Source organism: Equus quagga, chromosome 1 (assembly GCF_021613505.1).
Source record: "Equus quagga isolate Etosha38 chromosome 1, UCLA_HA_Equagga_1.0, whole genome shotgun sequence".
NCBI lineage: Eukaryota > Metazoa > Chordata > Mammalia > Perissodactyla > Equidae > Equus > Equus quagga.
The window spans coordinates 98,051,202-98,077,768 of record NC_060267.1 but is presented as its reverse complement, the minus strand read 5'-3'; the positions used below and the strand labels follow the sequence as shown (position 1 = coordinate 98,077,768).

The following is a 26,567-nucleotide window of genomic DNA, read 5'->3' as shown; positions in this document are numbered from 1 at the left end:
TCACTCTCAGCCCACTCCAGTCATCACACAGGAGGCAGAGAGAGCTTTTAAAAATACAAATCAATTATGCCATTTCCCCACTTAAAACTCTTTAGTGATTTTCCAGTGCTCAAAAAATACAATCTAAACTTCCTACTGTTTGCTGTAAGACGCATTACGTAATCAGGCTGTTCATGCTACGACACTCTGTCCTGCTCATAATGTCCGGTCACACTGGCCTACTCTTTGTTCTAAAAACTCACCATGTTCTTTCCTCTGGCACAATCTCTGGGCTTCTAGTTTCCTTTGCTTATCACTATGATATGTGAAAAAGCAAGGTAATCAACACACCTGCCAACACTAGAGAAAATGTTCCCCAAAGGAGACAGATAAGAAGTAGTGTTCTCCCTCCACTGTCGTAGTTCCCTACCAGAGACTGCTGCTTAGGAGAGGAGACAGAGAGGAGAAAAATAGAAATGTCAAGATTTCTCCTGAGTAAGAAAGCCCAGGCTCTCTTCCTAGTAAATACGTGTTCCGTGGAAGGAGTAGCCAGTGAAGAACACCATGCACTGATGAAGGCCAAATTGAGTATCACTGAACTAACAAATACATTGGAATCACAGAAGCACAGGACTGAAAATAAAGGTAGTTACATAGGGATACTAGGGATGATACATAAGGTGGAGATAATTACATTTTAATGTGGAAGAAAAAAAGACAAAGCAAAAAGATGATAGGTATGGGTAGACAAAGATGATCCAACATAAATATAATTCATACCCCTCAGTGGAAAACCTCACAAATAGTACAGAAATAGTCTTCAGAAATATGATAGAAGAAAACATTCCTAATATTAAAGAAGAACTGAATCTGAAGATTGAAAAAACATACCTTATCGTAGGAGAAGTTGATGTGGAGTGACTGACAGAGACGTGTGTGAGTGGAGCTAGTCATCTACAGTGGGGAAAGAGTCGGCCTGGCCTCAAGGTTTTTCATGGCACATTCAGTGCCAAAAACAATAGAGTGATGTCTATACTTTTAAGGAGAAGAGATCTGAATTTAAAATAAACTCTCAAGAATGGGGAGGATAGGAGAGGAGACAAACAGCAGTGCAATTTGGGGGATAAAAGACAGATGGGTGGTAATAACCCAGCAGATCAAAACAAAATTTCTAAGCAAGTATGGGAGAAAGTCAAGAAACCAACGAAGCTTTACACTGAAGTCATCAAAGGCTCAAAAATTAGTGACACCACGTACCTCTGGAGGAGGGTGTGGGAGGCAGTTAAGATAGACTGTTTGAAAGTCCATCTAAGAAACGGTGAGTCTCACCTCGCACCACTCTCCAGAGCACTTTCCACACACGGGCAAATGTCCGGACTAGGGGGCACTAGGTTCGTGTGACAACATGGGTGCTATGCCAGCACCGTATTTAAGTGCACAGATACATACTGAGTCCTGAGACCTCTTTTCCCACTCAGCTCCCAAAATTCGGGAAGCCAGCCCTTCACTCTCCTCTGGCCCAGGACTGGTGGAGCCTTGTTTCTCAGGGGACTCTGGCAAGCCCATAAGGAAAGACCTAAAGCTACTGAATAAGGGTCCCCAAATAAACTTCCAAGTTAGCTAATCTGACAGTGAAGCTCAAATTCAGTAAGCTCTAAACACAAGCTCAGAGCTTTCAAACTTTAAAAACATTTTTTTTTTAAATTGAGGCATCATTTACTTACAGTAAAATGATTTTTTTAGATATACATTTCTATGCATTCAAACATAGTTGTAAAACCACCATTATAACCAAGATGTAGAACAGTTTCATCTCCTCCAAAATCAGACACTTTTAAATGTCCAGCATTTAAGCTGAGCAGACAAAGATGATCAGACCTGAAAGAAATGAATGATGCCGCTATTGTCAGAGATAATGTATTACAATCATGAAAAGAGAATAGGACATACTGTCAAAAGTAACATTCAGAGAAACAAAAGACAGCTATCAGGAATACTAAATATGATAACAGAAATTAAAAACCCAGTGGATGAATATTTACCCCAGAGAAATGAAGACTTATGTTGATTTCTGTATGTTCACAAATGTTTATAGCAGCTTTATTCCTAGTAGCCCTAAACTGGAAACGACTGAAATGTGAATGTGACAACTGAAGGTGAATGAGTAAACTCATGGTGGTACATCCAGTCCGTGGAATACTACTCAGCAATGAAGATGGATGAACACAAGTGACAGTATGGAAAATGGCAGAAGGAAAGCTCTAGGAATCCACTCCTCCACCAAGACAACAATTGGACTGGCAATAAGTGTTTGAAGCAGTTCTTTTGGAATTCTGGAGTTTAGTCAAATACTTTCAGCATCAAGGGGGCAGCTTGATGAAGAGGCGGGGAAATTTCAGTGTTTCTAGTAGTGGATGACATCGTTTTAACCTCCAAAGCTGAAGTGGCTTACCTGCTGCAAGGGAGGTTTCACGAGACAGTTCTCCACCTCCTGCCTCCCCATTTTGGGAGTCAGACATTTAAGGAAGTCTCTATCAGGTCACTGGCTGACCACAGAAACAATGGAACAGAAACCACAGCAACTTCACACAACAGTGAATGTATGCTATGCAAAAATAGTTTGGAGAAGTCACAAACAGATGAATCTAGCCCTCAACAAGCAAAAATCAGCAATCTCTGAGACACGGGAATAACTGATTTCCAGAGTTACCACATTATACTACTTAGAATATTCAGACTCAAGAAAAACTAACAAAGCATACATATTAGTTTCCTAGGGCTGCCATAACAAAGTACCACAAATTGAGGGCTGAAACCACAGAAATTACTCTCTCACAGTTCTAGAGCCCAGAAGTCTAAGATCAAGATGTCGACAGGGTTGTTTCCTTTTGGTTTCCATGAGGGAGAGTCTATTCCATCCCCCCCCCCACCCCGCTTGCTTAGTAAGTTGTATCAGCACTTGTAAACTGAGTCATGAGTTTGATAGCTGGGTGGTTTCTATGTGCTTTTCAATTGAGCATATAAACAAATTCTTACAATCCGAATTTTCATATTTGTATGTTTTTTAAACAGAGTACAATGAAATACTCTTTTGAATTCTTTATCTTCTGGATTGTACAGCTATAGGAGGAAAAGTGCAATGAGGAATTTAATACAATGAATGAAATAAATCTAGCTTCTGATGGTTTGCTGGCAATTTTTGTCATTCTTTGACTTGTAGATCTCTACCTTTATCTTCACATGGCATTGTGTATGTGTGTGTGTGTGTCTGTGTGTGTGTGTCTATATCCAAAAACTCCCCTTTTTGTAAGGACGCCAGTCACATTGTATTAGGGGACCACCCTACTCCAGTATGGTCTCATCTTAGCTAATTATATACGCAATAACACTCTTCCAAATAAAGTCACATACTGGGGGCTATGACTTCAACAGGTGAATTTTGGGGGGACACAGTTCAACTGATAACAACATACAAAGAAACAGGAAAGTATGGCCCATTCACAGAAAAAAATAATTTGACAGAAACTATCCCAGAAGAAGCCCAGACATTGACATTATTAGTCAAAGACATTAAATCAACTGTTAAATCAATGTTAAAAATATGTTCAGTGAGCTAAAGGAAACTGGACAAATAACTAAAGGAAATCAGGAAAATGATATCAGAACAAAATGTGACTATTGGTAAAGAGTTAGAAATTATGCAGAGGAGCCAAACAGAGATCCTGGAGCTGAAAAGTACAGTCACTGAATTGAAAACTCACTAGAGGGGTTCAGCAGCATATTGGAGCAGGCAGAAGAAAGCATCAGTGAACTTGAAGATAAGACAATTGAACTTACCCAGTCTGAGCAGCAGAGGGAAGGAAAATGAAGACAGCCTGAGAGACCTGTGGGGCAGCACGAAGCACGTCAGCATGTGCATGAAAGGAGTCCCTGAAGGAGAGACAAGAAATACTTGAATGGCCCAAACTTCCCAGACTTGATGAAATACATGTACCTGCACACCCAAGCAGTGCAAGGAATACTAAGCAGGCTAAACTTAGAGATCACACCAGTAAACATTATAGTCAAATTGTTCAAGCCCAAAGAAAAAGATAATTTTGGAAGCTGCAAGAGAGAAGTGACTTGTTAAAGAGATCTTGAGTAAGATAAGTGGCTGATTTTTTCATTGGAAACCATGGAGGCCAGAAGACAATAGGATGACATATTTAAAGTCCAGGAAAAAACACTGTCAACCAAGAATTCTTCATCTGGCAAAGATATGCTTCAAAATGAAGCAGATTAAGGCATTTCCAGAAAATCAAGAGCTGAGTGAATTCACTACCAGCAGACCTGCCCCAAAAGAAATGCTATAAGGACTCCTTGAGGCAGAAATGGAAGGACACCAGACAGCACCTGGAAGCTGTAAGGAGGATCAGAGATCACTAGTAAAGGTAACATCACAGGCACGTATGATAACCAGTACTATTGTACATCTGGTTTGGTTTGTAACTCCTCTCTTTTGCCTATTTGATTTAAAAGGCAAATGCTTAAAAACAGTAATTATAAATCGAAGCTAATGAGCATATATTGTATAAAATGTGATCTGTGACAATAAGAACATAAAGGGGCTGGGAAGGAGATGTAGAGAAGCAAAGTTTTAGTACTATTGAAATTAAGTTGGTATTATTCAAACTAGATCATTAGAAATTTAAGACGTTAGTTGTCATCCCCAAGGTAACCACTATGAAAATAACTTTTAAAATATACAGGAAGGAAAGAAGGGAATCAAAATGCTCCACTGCAAAAAATGAACTAAATACAAAAAAGACAGTAATGGAGGAACTGAGGAATGAAAAACATGACTTACAGAAAATGAATAGCTAAATGTAAAAGTAAGTCCTTCTTTATCAGTAGTTAAAAGTAAATAGATTAAATTCTTCCATGAAAACACAGAATTTGTCAGATTTGATTTAAAAAACCAGGATTCACCTATATGCTGTTTAAAGAGACTCACTGTAGATTTAAGGACACAAACAGATTGAAACTTAAGGCATAGAAAAAGATACTCTATGCAAATAATAACGAAAAGAGAGCTAAGGTGGCTATATTATTGCCAGACAAAATAGAACTGAAGTAAAAAGAATTACAGTAGAGAAAGAAGGACATTATATATTATTTAAAAATTCAATACAGCAAGAAAATGTAAACATATAGAGCCCCAAAACATATGAGACAAAAATTGACAGAATTAAAGAGAGAAATAGATAGTTCTACATAGCAGCTGGAGACACTAAAATAGCCTGCCTTCCATAATGCATGAAACAACCAGACACGATAGGGAAACGGAGCACTTGAACAACCTATAAACCAGTTAGACCTAACAGGTGTGTACAGGACACCCCAATAACAACTGCAGAACACACATTCTTCACAGGTGTAGGTGGAACGTTCTCCAGGATAAACCATATGTTAGGCCACAAGACAAGTCTTAATACATTTTAAAAGACTGAAGTCATACAAAGCATCTTTTTTGATCACAGTGGAATGAAACTAGAAATCACTAACAAAAGGAAAACTGGAAATTCACAACCATGTGGAAATTAACACGTTTTTAAACAATCAATGAGTCAAAGAAATCACAAGGGATATTAGAAGTTAACTTGAGAGAAATGAAGAGGAAAACACAACATGCCAAAACTGCAACGTGTACTGAAAGCAGTGCTTAGAGGGATATGTATAGCTGTAAACACATGCATTAAAAAAGAGAAGGAGAACCTTAAAGCACACCTAACTGAACTAGAGAAAAAAGAACAAATGAAGCCCAAAGTCAGCAGAAGGAGAGAAATAATAAAACTCAGAGCAGAAATAAATACTATTGAAACGAAAAAGGCAGTAGAAAGGACCGATGAGACAAAGAGCTGGTTTTTTGAGAAGATAAATAAAATTGACAAACCACTAGCCAGACTTACAAAGAAAAAAAGGGAGAAAGCTCAAATAAACAAAATCAGAAATGAGCGAGGAGAAATAACAACAGACTCTGCAGAAATACAACAGATTATAAGAGAATACTACAAAAAACTATATGCCAACAGAATGGATAACCTAGAGGAAATGGATAAATTCCTGGACTCCTACAATCTCCCAAAGCTCACTCAAGAAGAGGCAGACAATTTGAACAGACCAATCACAAGGAAAGAGATTGAAACAGCAATCAAAAACATCCCAAAGAATAAAACCCCAGGACCAGATGGCTTTCCTGGGGAATTCTACCAAACTTTCAGAGAGGATTTAATACCTATCCTTTTCAAGCTATTCCAAAAAATTAGGGAAGATGGAACACTTCCTAACACATTCTATGAGGCCAACATCACGCTGATACCAAAACCTGACAAGGACACCACGAAAAAAGAGAACTACAGGCCAATATCACTGATGAACATAGATGCAAAAATTCTAAACAAAATTTTGGCAACCAGAATTCAGCAATTCATCAAAAGAATCATACATCAGGATCAGGTGGGATTCATACCAGGGACACAGGGATGGTTCAACATTCGCAAATCAATCAACGTGATACACCACATCAACAAACTGAGGAATAAAAACCACATGATCATCTCAATAGATGCAGAGAAAGCATTTGACAAGATCCAACAGCCATTTATGATAAAAACTCTGAACAAAATGGGCATAGAAGGAAACTACCTCAACATAATAAAGGCCATATACGACAAACCCATAGGCAACATCATACTCAATGGGCAAAAACTGAACCCCATCCCCCTGAAAACAGGAACGAGACAAGGATGCCCTCTATCACCACTCTTATTTAACATAGTACTGGAGGTCCTGGCCAGAGCAATCAGGCAAGAAAAAGGAATAAATGGAATCCAAATAGGGAGGGAAGAAGTGAAACTCTCTCTGTTTGCAGACGACATGATCTTATATATAGAAAACCCCAAAGAATCCATTGGAAAACTGTTAGAAGTAATCAACAACTACAGCAAAGTTGCAGGGTATAAAATCAATTTGCATAAATCAGTAGCATTTCTATACTCCAGTAATGAACCAACAGAAAAAGAACTCAAGAATACAATACCATTCACAATCGCAACAAAAAGAATAAAATACCTTGGGGTAAATTTAACTAAGGAAATGAAGGACCTATATAATGAAAATTACAAGGCCTTTCTGAGAGAATTGGATGACGACATAAGGAGATGGAAAGACATTCCATGTACATGGATTGGAAGAATAAACATAGTTAAAATGTCCATTCTACCTAAAGCAATCTACAGATTCAACGCCATCCCAATCAGAATCCCAATGACATTCTTTACAGAATTAGAACAAAGAATCCTAAAATTCATATGGGGCAACAAAAGACCCCGAATTGCTAAAGCAATCCTGAGAAAAAAGAACAAAGCTGGAGGCATCACAATCCCTGACTTCAAAACATACTACAAAGCTACAGTAATCAAAACAGCATGGTACTGGTACAAAAACAGGTGCACAGATCAATGGAACAAAATTGAAAGCCCAGAAATAAAACCACACATCTATGGACAGCTTATCTTTGACAAAGGAGCTGAGGGCCTACAATGGAGAAAAGAAAGTCTTTTCAACAAATGGTGCTGGGAAAACTGGAAAGCCACATGTAAAAGAATGAAAATTGACCATTCTTTTTCAACATTCACCAAAATAAACTCAAAATGGATTAAAGACCTAAAGGTGAGACCTGAAACCATAAGGCTTCTGGAAGAAAACGTAGGCAGTACACTCTTTGACATCAGTATTAAAAGGATCTTTTCAGACACCATGCCTTCTCAGAGAAGGGAAGCAATAGAAAGAATAAACAAATGGGACTTCATCAGATTAAAGAGCTTCTTCAAGGCAAATGAAAACAGGATTGAAACAAAAAAACAACCCACTAACTGGGAAAAAATATTTGCAAGTCATATATCTGACAAAGGCTTAATATCCTTAATATATAAAGAGCTCTCGCAACTCAATCACAAAACATCAAACAACCCAATCAAAAAATGGGCTGGAGACATGAACAGACATTTCTCCAAAGAAGATATACTGATGGCCAATAGGCACATGAAAAGATGCTCATCATCGCTGATCATCAGGGAAATGCAAATCAAAACTACACTAAGATATCACCTTACACCCGTTAGAATGACAAAAATATCTAAAACTAATAGCAACAAATGTTGGAGAGGTTGCGGAGAAAAAGGAACCCTCATACACTGCTGGTGGGAATGCAAACTGGTGCAGCCACTATGGAAAACAGTATGGAGATTCCTCAAAAAACTAAAAATAGAACTACCGTACGACCTAGCCATCCCACTACTGGGTATTTATCCAAAGAGCCTGAAGTCAGTAATCCCAAAAGTCCTGTGCACCCCAATGTTTATTGCAGCACTGTTTACAATAGCCAAGACGTGGAAGCAACCTAAGTGCCCATCAACAGACGAATGGATAAAGAAGATGTGGTACATATATACAATGGATACTACTCAGCTGCAAAACAGAACAAAATCATTCCATTTGCAATAACATGGATGGACCTTGAGAGAATTATGTTAAGTGAAATAAGCCAGCAAGAGAAAGATAGTCTGTGTATGACTCCACTCATATGAGGAATTTAAAACTATGGACCAAGAACAGTTTAGTGGATACCAGGGGAAAGGTGGGGTGGGGGGTGGGCACAAAGGGTGAAGTGGTGCACCTACAACATGACTGACAAACATTAATGTACAATTGAAATTTCACAAGATTGTAACCTATCAATAACTCAATAAAAAAAAAAAGAGAGAGAAGGAGAGGCCGGCCCGGTGGCATAGTGGTTAAGTTTACGCGCTCTGCTTTGGTGGCCCGGGGTTCGCAGGTTCAGATCCCAGGCAGGGACCCAGCACCGCTTGTCAAGCCACGCTGTGGCGGCATCCCACATAAAATAGAGGAAGATGGGCACAGATGTTAGCTCAGCAACAATCTTCCTCAAGCAAAAAGAGGAAGATTGGCAACAGACATTAGCTCAGGGCCAATCTTCCTCACACAAAAAAAAGAGATTTGAAATCAACAACCTAACAGCGTACCTTAAGGAACTAGAAAAGGTGGAGCAAACTAATCTCAAAGCTAGCAGAAGGAAGGAAATAATAAAGGTTAGAATGGAGAGAATTAAAATAGAGAATAGAAAAACAGGAAATAAATGAAACCAACAGTTAATTCTTTGAAAAGATTAATAAAAATGATACTCCTTTAGCTAGATTAACTAGGAAAAGAAAGAAGACAAATTTCTAAAATCCAATGAAAGTGAGGACATTATTTCCAATTTTACAAAATTAAAAGGATTATAGAAGAAATACTATGAACAATTTTTTACCAGCAAATTGGATAACACAGCTAAAATCGACAGATTTCTAGAAACACACAACCAAGACTAAGTCATGCAGAAAAAGAAAATCTGAGTAGACCTGTAACTAGTAAGGAGATTGAGTCAGTTTTGAATCAAAAACCTCTCGACAAAAGCCCAGGACCAGATTACTTCACTGGTGAATTCTGCCAAACATTTAAAGAACTAACACCAATAATTCTTAAACTCTTTCAGAAATTTGAAGAGGAGGGAGCATTGTCTTAACTTGCCATGAAGCCAGCATTACCCTTAGACCATGGACAAAGACACTACAAGAAAACTACAGACCAATATCTTTATAAATATTGATGCAAAAGTCCTCAACAAAATACTAGCAAACCAAATTTAACAGCATATTAAAAGGATTATATATCATGAGTAAGTGATATTTATTCCAAAAATGCAAGGATAGCTCAACATATGAAAATCACTGTAGTATACTATATTATTAGAGTTTAAGGGAAAAAAACATTTCAATTGATGCAGAAAAAGCATTTGGCAAAATTCAACACTCTTTCATGATAAAAAGGAACACTCAGTAAGCTAGGAATAGAAGGGAACTTTCTCAACATGATAAAGCCCATGTATGAAAAACAGAATTGGTTCAGGAGGCTGGAAATCTGAGATCACGATGTCGCAGAGTTGGTTCCCTCTGTGGCCATGAGGGCAGGATCTCTTCCAGGTCCCTCTTCTTGGCGTGTAGTGGATTTTCTGCTCCCACTGTCTTCACTTCATCTTCCCTCTGTGTGTGTCTGTGTCCACATTACCTTTTCTTGTAAGGACATTAAGATTAGGGCCACCCTAATGACCACATTTTAATTTATTTACCTCTTTAAAGAGACTCTGTGGTTACCTTCTGGGGTATTAGGGGTTAGGACTTCAACATTTGAATTTTTTTTTGAGGGAGTGACATAATTCAGCCCGTAACAGAACTACATGGATTCAGCATAGTTACAGGATGTGAAGACAACACACAAAAATCAGTTGTATTTTTATATACTTGCAAGGAGCTGTCTAAAAAAGGAAATTTTAAAGGATACATTTACAAAAGCATCAAAAAGAATAAATTTAGAGAAAATAAAATTAATAATCAACATAATTTGGGATAGTTACCTTTAAGTAGGAATCGGAGGGCATCATGTAGAGACATGAAGGAGGATTCAAACTATTGGTAACGGTCTGTATCTTAGACTGAAGGGTGGATAGATGCATGGGTACTCCTTCTGTGGTTCTATGTATATACTACAAACTTTTCAAATGTTAGCAATGTCAAAACGGTTTAAGACAAGAAAGAATTCTTAAGCTTTAAAAAAAAAAAGTATTTGAGAGTAAATTTACCAAGGAGGCAAAAGACTTGTTACTGAAAACTTCAAAATATTGCTCAGAGAAATTAAAGAGGACCTAAATAATTGGAAAGACATCCATGTTCATGGATTAGAAGATCTCACATTGTTAAAGTCTGGGATTAAATTACAACTGAGACATGGAAAATTAAGTCTATGACAAAAGAAAATACTCTTCAATTGCGTAGAAAATTAAAAGTTCATGAGAGTAAAATAATCATAGTTTACCATGGGACGCAGCTGTGACTAGCTTAATTTTTTGAAATAATAGCTTTACTGAGATATAATTCACATACCATAAAATCCACAACTTAAAAGTGTACAATTAAATTAAATTAATTAAAAGTGGCTTTTAGTATATTTTCACAAAGTTGTGCGACCCTTACCACAATCAATTTTAGAACATTTTCATCATTCCAAAATGAAATCCTGTTCCCATTAGCAGTCGCTCCCTCGGTTCCTCCACTCCCTCACCCTTGGCTCCAGGCAGCCACTAGTCTGCTTTCAGTCGCTATGAGTTTGCCTGTTATGGACATTTCATATAAATGCAATCATTCAATACATAGTCTTTTGTGGCTCACTTCTTTCCCTTAGCATAAGCTGGTTTTCAAGATTCATCCATGCTGCGGCATGTGCCACTACTTCATTTCTTTTTATTGCTGAATAATAGTCCATCATATAGATAACACCACATTTTATTTATTCATCAGTTGATGGACATACGGATTGTTTCTACTTTTTGACTGTCATGAATAATGCTGCTGTGAGCATTCACTTCCGGTTCTTGTGTGGACATAATGTTATCATTTCTCTTAGGCATACAGAGACCTAAGAGTAGAATTACTGGGTCATAGGGTAACTCTCTGTTTAGCTTTTTGAGGAACTGCCAGGCTGTTTTCCAAGGTAGCCACACGATTTTTCATTTCTTGCAACAATGAATAATGGTTCTAGCTTCTCTGCATCTTTGCCAGTGCTCGTTATTGTTAGTGTCTGTCTGTTTGGCTCATAGCCATCTGTAGCGGGTTGAATGGTGACTCCCAAAAAGATTCGTTCACAACCTAAGCCTCGGAACTGTGCATGTGACCTCCTTTGGACAAAGGGTCTTTGTAGGTAGACTTCAGCTAATAATCTTGAGATGAGATCATCCTGGATTTCCTGGGTGGGCCCTAAATCCAATGACAAATGACCTTATAAAGTACGGAAGAGGAGAAGGCCACGTGAAGACGGAAGCAGAGATGGGAGTTATGCAGGCAAAAGCCAAGGAGTCCTGGAGACACCAGAAGCTGGAAGAGGTGGGGGGATTCTCCTGCTAGAGCCTTTGGAAGGAGCATGGCTGTGCTGATACCTTGATTTCAGCTTTCTGGCCACTAGAACTGTAAAAACCTAAATTCTGTTTATTTTAAGCCGCTAGATTTGTGGTAATTTGTTAGAGCAGCCCTAGGAAACTACTGCATCCTAGTGGTATCTCATTATAGTGACTTACATTTCCCTAATGACCAGGGATATTGAGAATCTTTTCAAGTGCTCATTGGCTGTTTGTATATGTATCTTCTCTGGAGAAGTATCTATTCAGAGTCTTTACCCTTTTTAAAATTGGGTTATCTTTTTTTTTTGACCCATTTCAAAGTTTAATTTGCAGTATTTATCAAGACAAAATAACACGTTAAATTAAGCACAAATGAGTAGCATATGAGAGTCCGTGTGGAAGATCCTAACATAATGTTTACTGGATTAGTAGCCTACTGATATTGCTATAGAAATTCAGGACTCATTATGTTTAACCAGCACAGTCCCTGAAATCCATTTAAAGTATATTATTTTCTAAATTTTTATTGAGGTCATAATAGTTTATAACACTGTGAAATTTCAGGTGTACGTTACTATTTGTCAGTCACATAGAAGTGCGCCCCTTCACCACTTATGCCCACCTCCCAACCCCCTTCCCCTCTGGTAACCACTAAACTGTTCTCTTTATGCATGTGTTTCTCTTCCACATAGGAGTGAAATCGTGTGGTGTTTGTCTTTCTCTGTCTGGTTTATTTCACTTAACATAATGCCCTCAAGATCCATCCATGTGGTTGTGAATGGCACGATTTTGTCTTTTTTATGGTTGAGTAGTATTCCATTGTGTATATACCACATCTTCTTTATCCACTCATCAATCAGTGGGGACTTGGGTGGCTTCCATATATTGGCTATTGTGAATAATACTACAATGAACATAAGGGTGCATAAGTCTCTTTAAATTGTTGATTTCAAGTTCTTTGGATAAATACCCAGTAATGGGATAACTGGGTCATATGGTATTTCTATTTTTAATTTTTTGAGAAATCTCCTTACTGTTTTCCATAGTGGCTGCACCAGTTTGCATTCCCACCAGCAGTGTTTGAGGGTTCCCTTTTCTCCACATCCTCTCCACTATTTGTTATTTTTTGTCTTGGTAATTGTAGCCATTCTAACAGGTGTAAGGTGCTATCTCATTGTAGTTTTGATTTGCATTTCCCTAATGATTAGTGATGTTGAACATCTTTTCATGTGCCTGTTGGCCATCGGTATATCTTCTTTGGAGAAATGTCTGTTCATATCCTCTGCCAATTTTTGATCGGGTTGTTTGTTTCTTGCTGTTGAATTGTAGTAGTTCTTTATATATTTTGGAGATTAATCCCTTGTCAGATATATGATTTGCAAATATTTTCTCCAATTTCCTTTGGCTTGCAGAAGCTCTTTAGTCTGATGTAGTCCCATTTGTTTATTTTTTCTTTTGTTTCCTTTGCCTGAGTAGACATGGTATTCGAAAAGATGCTTCTAATACTGATGTCAAAGAGTGTATTGCCTATATTTTCCTCTAGGAGTTTTATGGTTTCACATCTTACCTTCAAGTCTTTAGTCCAATTTGAGTTAACTTTTGTGTATGGTGAAAGGTCATGGTCTACTTTCATTCTTATGCGTGTGGCTGTCCCAGCACCATTTATTGAAGAGACTTTCCTTTCTCCATTGTATGTTCTTGGCTCCTTTGTCAAAGATTAGCTGTCCATAGATGTGTAGTTTTGTTTCTGGGCTTTCAGTTCTATTCCCTTGATCTGTGTGTCTGTTTTGGTACCAGTACCATGCCATTTTGATCACTATGGCTTTGTAGTGTTTTGAAGTCAGGGATTGTGATGTCTCCAGCTTCGTTCTTTTTTCTCAGGATTGCTTTAGCTATTCAGGGTCTTTTGTTGCCCATATGAATTTTAGGATTCTTTGTTCTATTTCCATGAAGAATGTCATTAGGATTCTGATTGGGATTGCATTGAATCTCTAGATTGCTTTAGGTAGTATGGACATTTTAATTATGTTTATTCTTCCAATTCACGAGCATGGAATGTCTTTCCATTTCTTTATGTCATCATCGATTTCTTCAAATAATGTCTTATAGTTTTCATTGTATAGGTCTTTCACCTTCTTAGTTAAGTTTATTCCTAGATATTTTCTTTTCGTTGCAATTGTAAATGGGATTGTATTCTTTAGTTCTCTGTTTGTTCATTATTAGAGTATAGAAATGACACTGATTTTATAAGTTGGTTTTTTGTACCCTGCAACTTTACTGTAGTTGTTGATTATTTCTAATAATTTTCTGATGGATTCTTTAGGGTTTTCTATATGTGGAATCATGTCATCTGCAAACAGCCAGAGTTTCACTTCTTCCTTGCCAATCTGGATACCTTTTATTTCTTTTTCTTGCCTAATTGCTCTGGCCAAAACCTTCAGTACAATGTTGAGTAAGAGTGGGCACCCTTGTCTTGTTCCTGTTCTCAGAGGGATGGCTTTCAGTTTTTCTCCATTGAGTATGACTCTGTGGGCTTGTCATATTATGTTGAGGTACTTTCCTTCTATACCCGTTGTATTGAGAATTTTTATCATAAATGGATGTTGGATCTTGTCAAATGCATTCTCTGCATCTATTAAGATGATCGTGTGATTTTTATTCCTCACTTTGTTAATGTGGTGTATAACATTGATTGATTTGCTGATGTTGAACCATCCCTGTGTCCCTGGTATAAATGCCACTTAATCATGGTGTATGATCCTTTTAATGTACTGCTGTGTTCAGTTTGCCAATATTTTGTTAAGGATTTTTGCATCTGTTCATTAGAGATATTGACCTGTAATGTTCCTTCTCTGTGTTGTCCTTGTCTGACTTTGGTATCAGAGTGACACTGGCCTCATAGAATGAGTTAAGAAGTGTTCTGTCTTCTTCAATTTTTTGGAATAGTTTGAAAAGGATAGGTATTAAATCTTCTTTGAACGTTTGATAGAATTCTCCAGAGAAGCTGTCTGATCCTTGACTTTTATTTTTTGGGAAATTTTTATTACTGTTTCAGTCTCTTTACTTGTGATTGGTCTATTCATATTCTCTATTTCTTCTTGATTCAGTTTTGGGAGGTTGTATAATTCTAAGAATTTATCCATTCTAGATCCAGTTTGTTGGCATATAGCTTCCTGTAGTATTCTGTTTTATAATTCTCTGTATTTGTGTGGTGTCTGTTGTAATTTCTCCTCTTTCATTTCTAATTTTATTTATTTGAGCCTTCTCTCTTTTTTTTCGTAGTGAGTCTGGCTAAAGATTTATCAATTTTGGTTATCTTCTCATAGAACCAGCTCTTAGTTTCATTGATCATTTCTAATGTTTTTTTCTGTTTGTTTCTATTTCATTTATTTCTGCTCTAATTTCTATTATTTCCTTCCTTCTGCTGACTTTGGGCTTTGTTTGTTCTTTGTCTAGTTCTGTTAGGTGTAGTTTAAGATTACTTATTTGAAATTTTTCTTATTAAGGTGGGCCTGTGTTGCTATGAATTTCCCTCTTAGCACTGCTTTTGCTGCATCCCATATGAATTAGTATGGTGTATGTTCATTTTCATTTGTCACCAGATGTTTTTTGATTTCTATTTTAATTTCTTCATCGATCCTTTGGTTGTTCAGTAGCATGTTGTTTAGTCTCCATATGTTTGTCACTTTCCCAGATTTTTTCTTGTAGTTAATTTCTAGTTTTAGAGCGTTATGGTTGGAAAAGATGCTTGAAATAATTTCAGTCTTCTTAAATTTATTGAGGCTTGCCTTGTTTCCCAGCATATAGTCTAACTTAGAGAATGTGCCATGTGCACTTGAGAAGAATGTGTTTTCTGCTGTTTTTGGATGGAGTGTTCTATATATATCTGTTAAGTCCATCTGGTCTAGTTTTTCATTTAATTCCACTATTTTCTTGTTGACTTTCTGTCTGGATGATCTATCCATTGATGTGAGTGGGGTGTTGAGGTTCCCTACTATTATTGTGTTGCTGTTAATTTCTCCTTTTAGGTCTATAAATAGTTGCTTTCTGTACTTTGGTGCTCCTGTGTTAGGTGCGTAGACATTCATAAGCGTTATGTTCTCTTGTTGGACTGTCCCTTTGATCATTATCTTTACTGCTCATCTTGTCTTTCATTGCTTGTTTTATCTTGAAGTCTGCTTTGTCTGATGTACGCATGGCAAGGGCTGCTGTGTCTGATATATGCATGGCAATGGTTGCTTTCTTTTTTCACCCTTTGCTTGGAGTATCATGTTCCATCCTGTGACTCTGAGCCTGTGTTTGTCTTTAGAGCTGAGACGTGTTTCCTGGAGGCAACATATTGTTGGTTCTTATTTGGTTTTTTGTTTGTTTGTTTCTGTTGAGGAAGATTCACCCTGAACTAACATCTGTTCCCAGTCCTCCTCTTTTTGCTTGAGGAAGATTGTCCCTGCGCTAACATCTGTGCCAGTCTTCCTCCACTTTATATGTGGGTCGCCACCACAGCAGGGCTGACAAGTGATCTAGGTCCATGCCTGGGACGTGAACCTGGGCTGCCGAAGTGGAACACCTGAGCCTAACCACCACGCCATGGTGCCAGCCCCTAGAGACGGTAATTTAAATCAGTGGGAAAAGACATTCATCTTAGAGTGCTGGAATAAGTGGATAGCCATTCGAGAGAAGCATCAAGTTGGATCCATCCGTTACACCCACTCTGATCCAACAGGGTCAAAGACTTAAGTAAAATAAAATCTTCAGAGTACGAGGAGGGAAAGAACACACCTAACAAAAACCAGGGAAGGAGTGAGAGGCGGTGGGAGAGGTGTGAGTGCACTTCCTGTCCTCTGTAGCGAGACGTCCAGAGAGCAGCCGGGAGCTGGGAGTGAGGGACACATCCCAAACAGAAGCTCGCAGGTTTAGAAATCAAGTTTAAAAGCTCAGAGTTTTCACCATCTCTTTTCTTAGCCTTAGAGGTATATTTCAGAAAATAATGTCTTGAGGTAAAGGAAACAGTTATCTTCTATTCCTAATAGTCACAGAAATTGAAAAGTTTGCATTAAAATATGTGGAAGACTTTCTTTCTCTTTTGTTAAATACAAATTAAATCTCTTTTCTTTGGTTACAAGTAGCTGTGTACTATGATACCTTTTAAATAAAAATTTTGTTTTAACTACATATGCACCAACAATTGATACTTCCCTAACATTTAAAATAGTTATTTCTGGATGGTAGGATTGTTTTTTTTACTTTCTTTGTGATTTTATGCACTGCATTATTCTCCTAATAACCTTGTATCATTTTTATGGAAATAATAAAGACATTATTCAAAATGTAAAATATATAATCCTGTTAAAGAGCAGGAATCCATATTTAAATCCTTCCATTGCAGATTGTGGTTTAGAATACCTTTCTTATCTTGGCACCACGCAGTAATTCATCACCTTCTGTCTGGAGTAATTAGGGAGAACAAGACTGGGAAAACGTGGCCCCCGACCAGGACGGAGGGCTGTTGTGTTTTCTTCTGGTTCTTAGATGACGGAACCGGACTGAGGAGCCTTCGCGGTGCACACAGGGTGCGAGTGAGAGCTTTCAAGTAGAGACGTGGTGTTCTTAGTACCTTTGAATGGCTGGAACTCCTCTGTTTCTTCTGCTTTTCCTAGATTTGGAAATGCAAAGTTTTATTTGGTTTGAAAATGAACCTGCCAGGTTGTAAGCTCATCAAAGGCGGATGTGAGTCAGCCCACGCAGGGCCTAGTTCTCCAGCTCTCACAGGCTCTGGGTGGTAGTACTCTGTGCTATTTTTAAAGATTGGCCCCTGAGCTAACTAACATCTGTTACCAATCTTGTTTGGTTCTTTTTCTTCTTCTTCTCCCCAAAACCCCCTAGTACATAGTTGTATATCCTGGTTGTAGGTCCTTCTAATTCTTCTACGTGGGATGCCACCTCAGCATGGCCTGATGAGCAGTGCTAGGTCCATGCCCAGGATCCAAATGGGCAAAACCCTGGGCGGCCGAAGCAGAGACACGAACTTAACCACTTGGCCACGGGGCCGGCCCCCAGTATTATTTTGAAGTGTTTGAAAATTGACTTTAGTTAATACAAGAATTTTTTGAACTAACAGCAGAGCAAAGCAAAGGTCAGCACACCTGTGCAGCTGGCATTTTAGGAGCACTGGCCCAGATGCTCCCATGGTACATGGAGTTGGGAGCGTGGGACTTTAAGTTTCGGAAAGCTGTGAGAGAGATTCATCGTCTTTGTAAAATTGAAGAGTGCGTCAAGGAGTGGTTTCATGTGCACTAACCCTGGCCTCCTCTCTCTTCTTGTCTTCCAGGTGTATCATACTTTGTTCTGGCCTCTTGAATGGACGGTAGCCGGCAGAGACAACAATACTTGTTACGCAAAGATAATTTGCAATAAATTCGACAATGTATGTAATATGATTGGAAGCTGAAATGCAGTAATTTTGAAATGTAGCGTTTATGCTAGTATTTGGGTTTTTATAATCTCTTTAAAGATAGCTTTCAGGGCAAAGCAGAAATCCTTCAAACTGTTACCCAGTTAATGCATTCCAGAGGTTGAACAAGTGACAGCTTGTAAGAGAGACTTACCAACACCTTCTAGAAGTAATCCGTGAAAGGTATCCTTCCCCAGAGCTGTCCAGCTTGGAGGTTTAGAACTAGATGATGTATGAAAAAGTTTGCTCATCAACTAATAAAATGTAAGGTGTGTGTATTTTGTAAATAGACTGAATGTGTGTCCAGAGCCTTTAGAAGGAAATGCTTACACAACGTGAAAACTCTAGTCATTCACTAATTCCTCCAGAAGCCTTTCCTGAAGGCAGCGGTGGTGGGTGGACAGCCCATCGTCGGGCTTTCTGCCGTCCCCGTCAGGAGGTGAGTGTGCGACTGACAGCGACTCCCTCGTTAGCACAGTGTGGAGCAGCTGATTTGTGACTTGTTTCGTAAAGAACACTGAGTGTGGAAAACAGTGTTAGGACTTGGTTCCTCCCTTTTTAAGAATTTATAATCTGTCTGAGGAGAGAAACATATAATTAGATAAATATGAACAGCAACAGCGACATGTATATAAAGTTGACAAAGTAACACAGCTGTTATCTTGTGTAATTCTCACACGTCTCTGTGTCCATCATCTTCTCAGTATAACAGAAAACGGGGGCCACGGGCTCATGGCCAACTAGCATGTGCCCCGATGCCTGAGTGGTGAAGTCACCAGCACTCTAGGATTTAGTCCCCTGGCCGTTCCGCAGGTGTGCGGAGCAGTGATGGGGACATCGATCAGAATGCCCTGAAATGCCACAGAGCTGGATGGGTTCGCAGCTGCGCTCCTGGGGGTGGATGGGGGGTGTTGCTGGTCTGCCTCCTTGGAAGTGAGTAATCGGAGGGCACTGTCGTGGCAGCCTCTGCAGAGGGAGCCTGCAGAGACTGTGGTCGCTGCTGCCCTGACGTGAGCAGGAGCGGGTGGTCAGAGCCGCTGCTGAAAGGAGATGCGCAGCCTTCGTCTCTTGTCCACGCTCTTCAGGGACGTGCACTGGCTGTGGGGCCTCAGGCGGGACTTCAGTCTGTTTGCCCCTCTTTGGCCACCTGTTCTGTCCCTTGTCCCTTCCTGCGCTCACCCTCAGCTGTCCCCCATGTTCCCAGTTTGCACTGACAAAGCTCCACAGTGGAGCTTGCTCCTTTCTTTTACACCGTCTCAATGTCTGTTTCTAGAGTATCTCCTTAGTACTTAGGCAGTAGAAGTAGTACTTTACTACGCTATATGGTGAAAATTTGTGAAGGAGGCCCCTCGCTCCCAGACCCTGCCCTTGTGGTCCTTAGGAGGGCCCCCGCTTACGGACCCTGCCCTTGTGGTCATTAGGAGGCCCCCTGCTCACGGACCCTGCCCTTGTGGTCATTATGAGGCACCCCGCTCACGGACCCTGCCCTCGTGATCATTAGGAGGCCCCCCGCTCATGGAACCTGCCTTCATTGTCTTTTACATGGAGATTTTCATCAGACGTCCCCACTCTCTCTGGGCTGCCCCCCTTTTCCCACTTTGCTGCACCATGCACCTTGGAGATTCCAATTCAGTAGCCTTCCATGGGGCCTGGGCCTCCCCTTTCACCCACAGCCCCCGAGGCCTCTGCCTCCCCTCCGAGAAGCCCGCTCACGGAGCTCTCGTCTGAGCACCACGCGGCACCTGTGTGAGGTGGCTGCAATAAACAGCTGCTCTTCTCCAGATGTGGGTAGGCAGAAATTTCTGCCAGCCCGAGGCCTCTTCTGCCCTTCTACATTCTCTCTTTACCTGTTCCACACTTTGTTGATGAAAATGAAGAATAGAGTCTGATGTAAAAACATTGACAAAAGGACAGCCTGAAAGGCAGTGTTACCCTGGAAAGACACTCAGATCTTGCTTCCTTTCTCGATGGGTCTGCTAGCATGTGCACCTTGGAGTTCCCAACATGCAGTCCTGGGAGAAGCCCCATCTGGCCACCCCTTACCTCCACTCGTTCTGTTAGGAGCTGGCCGCCTGCCTCCTGGGCCAGGAGTCACTGCAGTTCCAGTAAAACCTGCTGCCTTAGACTCATTGCCGTGTTGGACTTTAATTCAGATTTGTTAGATTGCTGTTTAGCACTATCTCAGCATCATTTGGAAATTTACGTCATACTAATGAACTCCTCTGTTCAGTAGGTAAATTGCTTATTCTAGTAAATTTTAGTGCAAATTAACTCAGGATGTGCATTTACTGGCTCATTTAGCAGATTCTCATGGTGGCTCAGTTTCACGGTAATGTTCTCTGCTCAATTCTACATTAAGAGTTCTTTTTCTGTAGGAGACGCTGTAAATTTGAACTGTGTACTTGCAACAAATAGATTCCCATTCAGACCGTTAACCTCCTGGGCTTCCCTTTGTTTTGTTTCTGTATTAAAGGAGCGAGTGGTAGGATTTCACATTCTTGGACCGAATGCTGGTGAGGTTACCCAAGGATTTGCAGCTGCAATGAAATGTGGGCTCACGAAACAGCTGCTCGATGACACCATTGGAATTCACCCCACGTGTGGTGAGGTGCGGAAAGAGAAGACTTCTTTAAAATTGACTTCAGTTGATGTGGTTTGAAAAACTATTATAATGCACATTGTCAGAAAGATTTTGTATTAGTAACTACTTTGTATATTTTAAAGGATAATGTAGATTGTAGTATTCAGAATGTGTTTTCTTGAAGCAATACTGAAATGTTGATGGCTAAGTCTAAATTTGTCTTGTTTTCTTCTTTCTGAACAGGTGTTCACAACCTTGGAAATCACAAAGGCATCGGGACTAGACATCACTCAGAAAGGCTGCTGAGGCTAGACCTGCTGCTGTTTGGTTTCCTCGTCCTGTTCCCATTTCTCTGAAGGAAGATGCTCTCGGCTGAGGCGAGGCTGTGCTCGTGGCACCTGCCCTGGCGTGCAGGGACCGGCGCAGAGATGAGACAGTGGACGAGGAGACAGGACAGCAGCAGGGGCGGCCGCTCGGCAGGCTCACTGACTGGGAGAGGCAGGTGCACTGCTCCTTGACGTCTTCGCTCGCAGCCTCTCTGAGGGGAGCCAGGACCGATGCTCTTCCAAGTCAGAGCGGAGCCTCCCTCTGGCAGACCTTGTCCTCACACAACCACCCTAAGTTACTTTGCTGGTCGCCAGTGTTTTCATTCCCTTGCTTTATTGTTCCTCTGAAGATATTTCCTTGGGTGTGAAACTGACTATGAAGTGGTGATCCTCCAGGGCGTGGGCCTGGGATTCACACGCGGTCCTAGCGAGCGGCATCTGTGGAAATGCCCTCGGGTAGCTGGCTGCAGAGGACGGGCTGCATTGGTAGAGGCAGCACCCGCCGTGTGGAGTTTGGTCAGCCGTCTTCTCCCTTGAGTGCACGTGGACCCACTGTCGGAAACCTGCCTCACGCCTCACCCGCTCCTGGTTTCCTGATGCTCACCACCGTGGAGTCCTTCTCCTCTTAGTGTCTCTAGACCGTGTGGAATATCTCCTGTCGGAGAGATGTGCTTGAATTTCTTTTTCCTGTTGATCTTAAGAGTAATATTAAAAAGTTTTCAATACTGTATTATGTGAAATCTAATTTAAAACTGTTTAAAATGATTCAGTCCACTATCTAATTACAGTCAAGTTCAGTAACAGTGGTATTAGGAGATTCCATTTGAATTGCCATTTGATGGCAGCATCTAAAAGGCCCTTGAAGTGGGAGGCCTCTCTAAGGTCCTTTTACAAAACCTCTTTCTGGCCTCGGCTCGGTTAGGCAGCTCCTGCTCTCTGAGCAGGACACTAGGCATCAGCCACTGCCAGAAGATGGGGTAGTTCTGTGGCCAGAATTTCTAAGCATACATTTTAAAAGGAAAACTTGAAGCCAGCGAACAATTAGGGAGCACCATCTGAGGACGGGGCATTTTGCTCCCCTCTCTGGAGGCAGGGAGTGGAGCAGGGCTGGAGTGGGAGTGGCCACCCAAAGGGAACTGACATAGGATCCAGCTATTGAGTTGCCTTTTTATTGGGGAGAGAAAAATACAAATGTAACTGTCTAAAAAGTGAGGCAGGGTATGGTAACTGCTACAGCTGAGGCAGAAACAGTGCAGCGGGAAACAGGAAGATGTTATTAATTTCTACTGTTGGGGTAGGGGTGGGATAATTGATCAGAGTGTAATGGAAGCAGCTATATTTGAGCTGAATCATGAGGGATGAATAGGATTTCAAAGATTAGAAACAATACGGAGAGGCTCTGAATGATACTTTCAACAAATTCAACTAAAATACTAGATGAAATAATTTAAAAGAAATTTTGTTACTGTATTGCTGAGCACCACATACATACACACAACCAAGGGTTTCCAGAACCCCAGGTGAAGTGGAACCAGGAACTCTGGCAGCCTTGAGTTCTGTTTTGCATTGAGCACAGGGCAATGAACCTGAAGCCCAGGCCTGCCCCAGCTCTAATGGGGTATCTAGTGGAAAACCTTTCTGCCAAGCTCGGACCCCAGTGTGCTGTTCCCCCGTGGAAGGGTGCATGCAGACAGACTGTGCCTCACAGAAGGAGGCAGCAGAGAAGCTGACCTGTCTTCTCACTGGCTTAATCCACCCAGAGAATTTGTAGCCACTGTCCAGGTTACAGACCTGTGATTGGTTCCCTCGACACCCTTCTCCCCCGCCTCCTCCAGGTTACAGACCTGTGATTGGCCCCTCAGCACCCTTCTCCCCTGCCTCCCCCTGCATCCTTTTCTCCACCTTTCTCTTTTCTCCTCTCCTGGGGTAAAAATAGTGAGAGATTAGTTTTTCCTGGTAGTTAAAACTTGTATGCATCTAATAACATACACATGCATACAGATCTGCAAGGAAAAGTTGACATCCTCCCTTATAGTAGAGATTTTAAAATACCTCAATAATTTATTAGATCAAACACACGAAGAAATCAGTAAAGATACGGATTTGAATAGCACAATTAACAAGCTTGGTTTAATGAACTTATGAAGAATATTACATCCAACATGAAAACTTACTCATTTCAAGCACACATGGAATACTGATGAAATTTGCCATGTGCTAGGCCATAAAGGCTAGGCCCAATATATTTCAAAAGACTGGTATCATATAAGGATGAGGTAAAAGGATTTTAGCAGTGGGACTATCACTAAGAACCCAGAAACCTTAAAATCCAAACAGCATGATGGAATGTCTGGTAGAGGTGGTGTGAGATGAGTGAGGGATTAGTGGGAAATCAATCTGAAAAGAGGCAGGTTAGAGCCAGGAGCCAGTCACAAGAAGCAGGGAATTATGGAAAGCTGCTAGATTTTGAAGCATGATAGACTTGAGAAGGCCTGGTCCCGTAACTTGCTAGATGTGTGACAGAATAAATTGCTTAGCGTTTCCCATTCTTCGTTTTTTAGTGCAGACAGTATTGCCTGTTTCACAGACTTGGAACAATTGAACGCATTTATTAAGTTCTCAACACACAGCATATTGGTGTAGATTATCTTGGCTTCCGTGATGATGACTAGGGGCCTATTAAGGAAAGCTCTTCTAGACACACAAGAGCACAGCCAATAGACAGGCAGATAGGAGAAGTGTTGACAGGTCCTGCTTCAGCAGACTTCACTGTAGTAGGCAGCCCCCAAGTTGGATTCCCCAAGTGCAGGTAGTCGCATCCTTGTGTAGTCCCCTCCCACATTGTACCAAGTTTGGTCTGTGGAGCCGGTGCCATATGGCAGAAGTGATGGTGTGTCACTTCTAAGGTTAGGTCGTAAAAGAACTTGAGCCTAGGTTTTGCTCACTCTCATGCACTCTCTCGCTCGGATCACTTGCTCTGGGGGAAGGCAGCTGACACGTCTCAAAGATTCGGGAAGCCCATGGACAGGCCCAGATGGAGAGGAACTGAAGTCTCCAGCCAAAAGCAAGAAAGAGGTCTGCCAGCATCCATGTCGATGAGCTTGGAAGTGAATCCTTCCCCAGGCAAGCCTTCCGCTAGCCAGCAGCTTGACTGCAATCTCGCGAGAGACTGAGCCAAAACAGTCCGGTTCTTCCACCCCTAAAATCCTGACCCGCAGAAACTGTGAGATAATAAATACTTATTTTTCAAGACAGTAAGTTTTGGAGTAATTTGTCATACAGAAATAGGGAACTAATATGTTCACCAAGGAAAATTAAAAGTACAAACTCGATCAGATAACTAAAATGCTTTGAGGAACTTTTTTCCTCAGGCAGACAAAATAAAGCTCACGCAGATTTGGGATTTCAGTACAAAGGGATTGGATCTGAGCCTTAGCGCTGAACTTTGCTCATCATTGCAGGCAGGGCAGCTCCGGGGGCCTCCGTAGTCTTGGCCCTGAGTCAGGGGTCTTGGGCTGTGACTGTGGTGTGTCCCTGCTCTGCTTCCTTGGAGCATCCCTGATGGTCAAAGCTCACAAACAATCTTAGGAAACCTGTTCATCATACAAAGCCGGGCTCATCAAGCTGAGCGAGGGGAGAGCGCCCTTGATGACTCTCAGTGTCAGCTCAAATGGGAGGTGGGGGAGGATGCTTAGAGGATTTGGGGGGCTAGGGTTAGTCAAGGGGTGGTTACACGGCAGAGGCTAGTAAGTGGGTCTGGGCAGCAATTGGTCACAATTTGTAAACCAGGCTAGTTGCTGGGACAGTGTCAGTGGTCTTTAGAATTTGGGACATATGAGACCACACTGAGCTCCTGTTACTGTAGTCTTCTCCGGGAACGTATGGGTCTGATGAGCTAGTGTTAAAACTGTTCAAACTTTGATAGTTTTTTGTCTGATGTGCTTTAGTACACTTCATATGTTTTGAGTAGTAGTACAGTTTCCCAAGTTGTGGTTTATTTCCCAGTGGAGAACCATCCAATGTGTCTAGGCAGACGACCTGTTAGGAATTTATTGAAAGAGAACCTCAAATACTTATTGAGACCTATGCTTCCAACCATGCTGGAATAACAGGGACTAGACTTATCCCTCCAAAAACAAACTGGAGGGAACATCTACATTCAGACGTGGAACAGACAGCGCAGGACTGTGATTCCTGAGAGAAGGGAAGCAAATGAGGTGATCCCTACAATTGCCCCAACTTTCTGCATGGAGATAATTTCAGACTCTGGACACGAGGGAGAACCGAGCAGGCTGGCGGTCTTGCTGAGCTGGAGTGGAGATTACAGTTCCGGGAGGTCGAGGCAGGGAGTTGTGGGGGAGACACAGGTGCGAGCTATGCAGAGAAGAGCTCCAGGAATCTGCAACAGGGTCCCTTTGAGTCTCTGCTGAATACTAAGCCACACCCTCAAAGGAGAATTCTAAAAGGTCACTCAAAAATTGACGGGAGAGTTATAGGTTGAACAATTGCCACAGGTCTCAGCAGGTGAGGAAAAATTCCAACTGGCCAGCAGAGGAGAGTCCTCAGTAACCCCCCTAATTAAGTGACCTCATAAGGAGTCGTGCCATGGTGCTAGTGTGGAACTATCCCTGGAAGGAAGCCTGCTTAGACCCACGTTAACAAAGTTTAAAAATAGGACCTAAAGGGCTCAAGATGACCCAGGAGTCTCTGCCCACAAGAGAAAGCACAACACTCTAACGGAAGAGACACACTCAACAACAGAACAACCGTAAGGTCCAATATCCAGTCAAAAATAAAAATTACTAGACATGCCAAGAAGCAGGAAAATGTGACCCATAACAAGAAGAAAAATCAGTGAATAGAAACAGACACACAAATGACTACATGATTGAAATAACACACAAGGATATTAAAACCACTATTCAAACTATGTACACATATTTAAAAAGAAACATAAACATAAAAAATGGAGGATATTTAAAAGAACCAAAATAACTTGTAGAAATGAAAAATACAATGTCTGTTTCAGGGAGTCCCATGACCATTGGCTAGTTTGGTGATTTTCTGCAAGGACTGACATAGTAATTGTGTGAATATTCCAGGAATTTAGTTCTCATGGCTTGGCTAGAGATCACTGCCCTGGCTACAGAGTTAAGTAAGAGTGAGGAAAGTAGCCTACTT

General features: G+C 40.9%; 1 protein-coding gene across 1 annotated transcript in view; it reads left to right on the top strand.

The window, feature by feature from the left end:
- Positions 1-22,116, top strand: part of TXNRD3 (thioredoxin reductase 3) — a 75,415-nt gene extending 53,299 nt beyond the window's left edge. The window contains exons 14-16 of the mRNA XM_046674053.1: positions 18,357-18,452; positions 20,953-21,087; positions 21,304-22,116. Of these exons, the coding sequence (XP_046530009.1) occupies positions 18,357-18,452; positions 20,953-21,087; positions 21,304-21,366 (294 nt within the window). The 3' untranslated portion in view covers positions 21,367-22,116. The remainder of the gene's footprint in view (positions 1-18,356; positions 18,453-20,952; positions 21,088-21,303) is intronic.
- Positions 22,117-26,567: the final 4,451 nt, after the last annotated feature.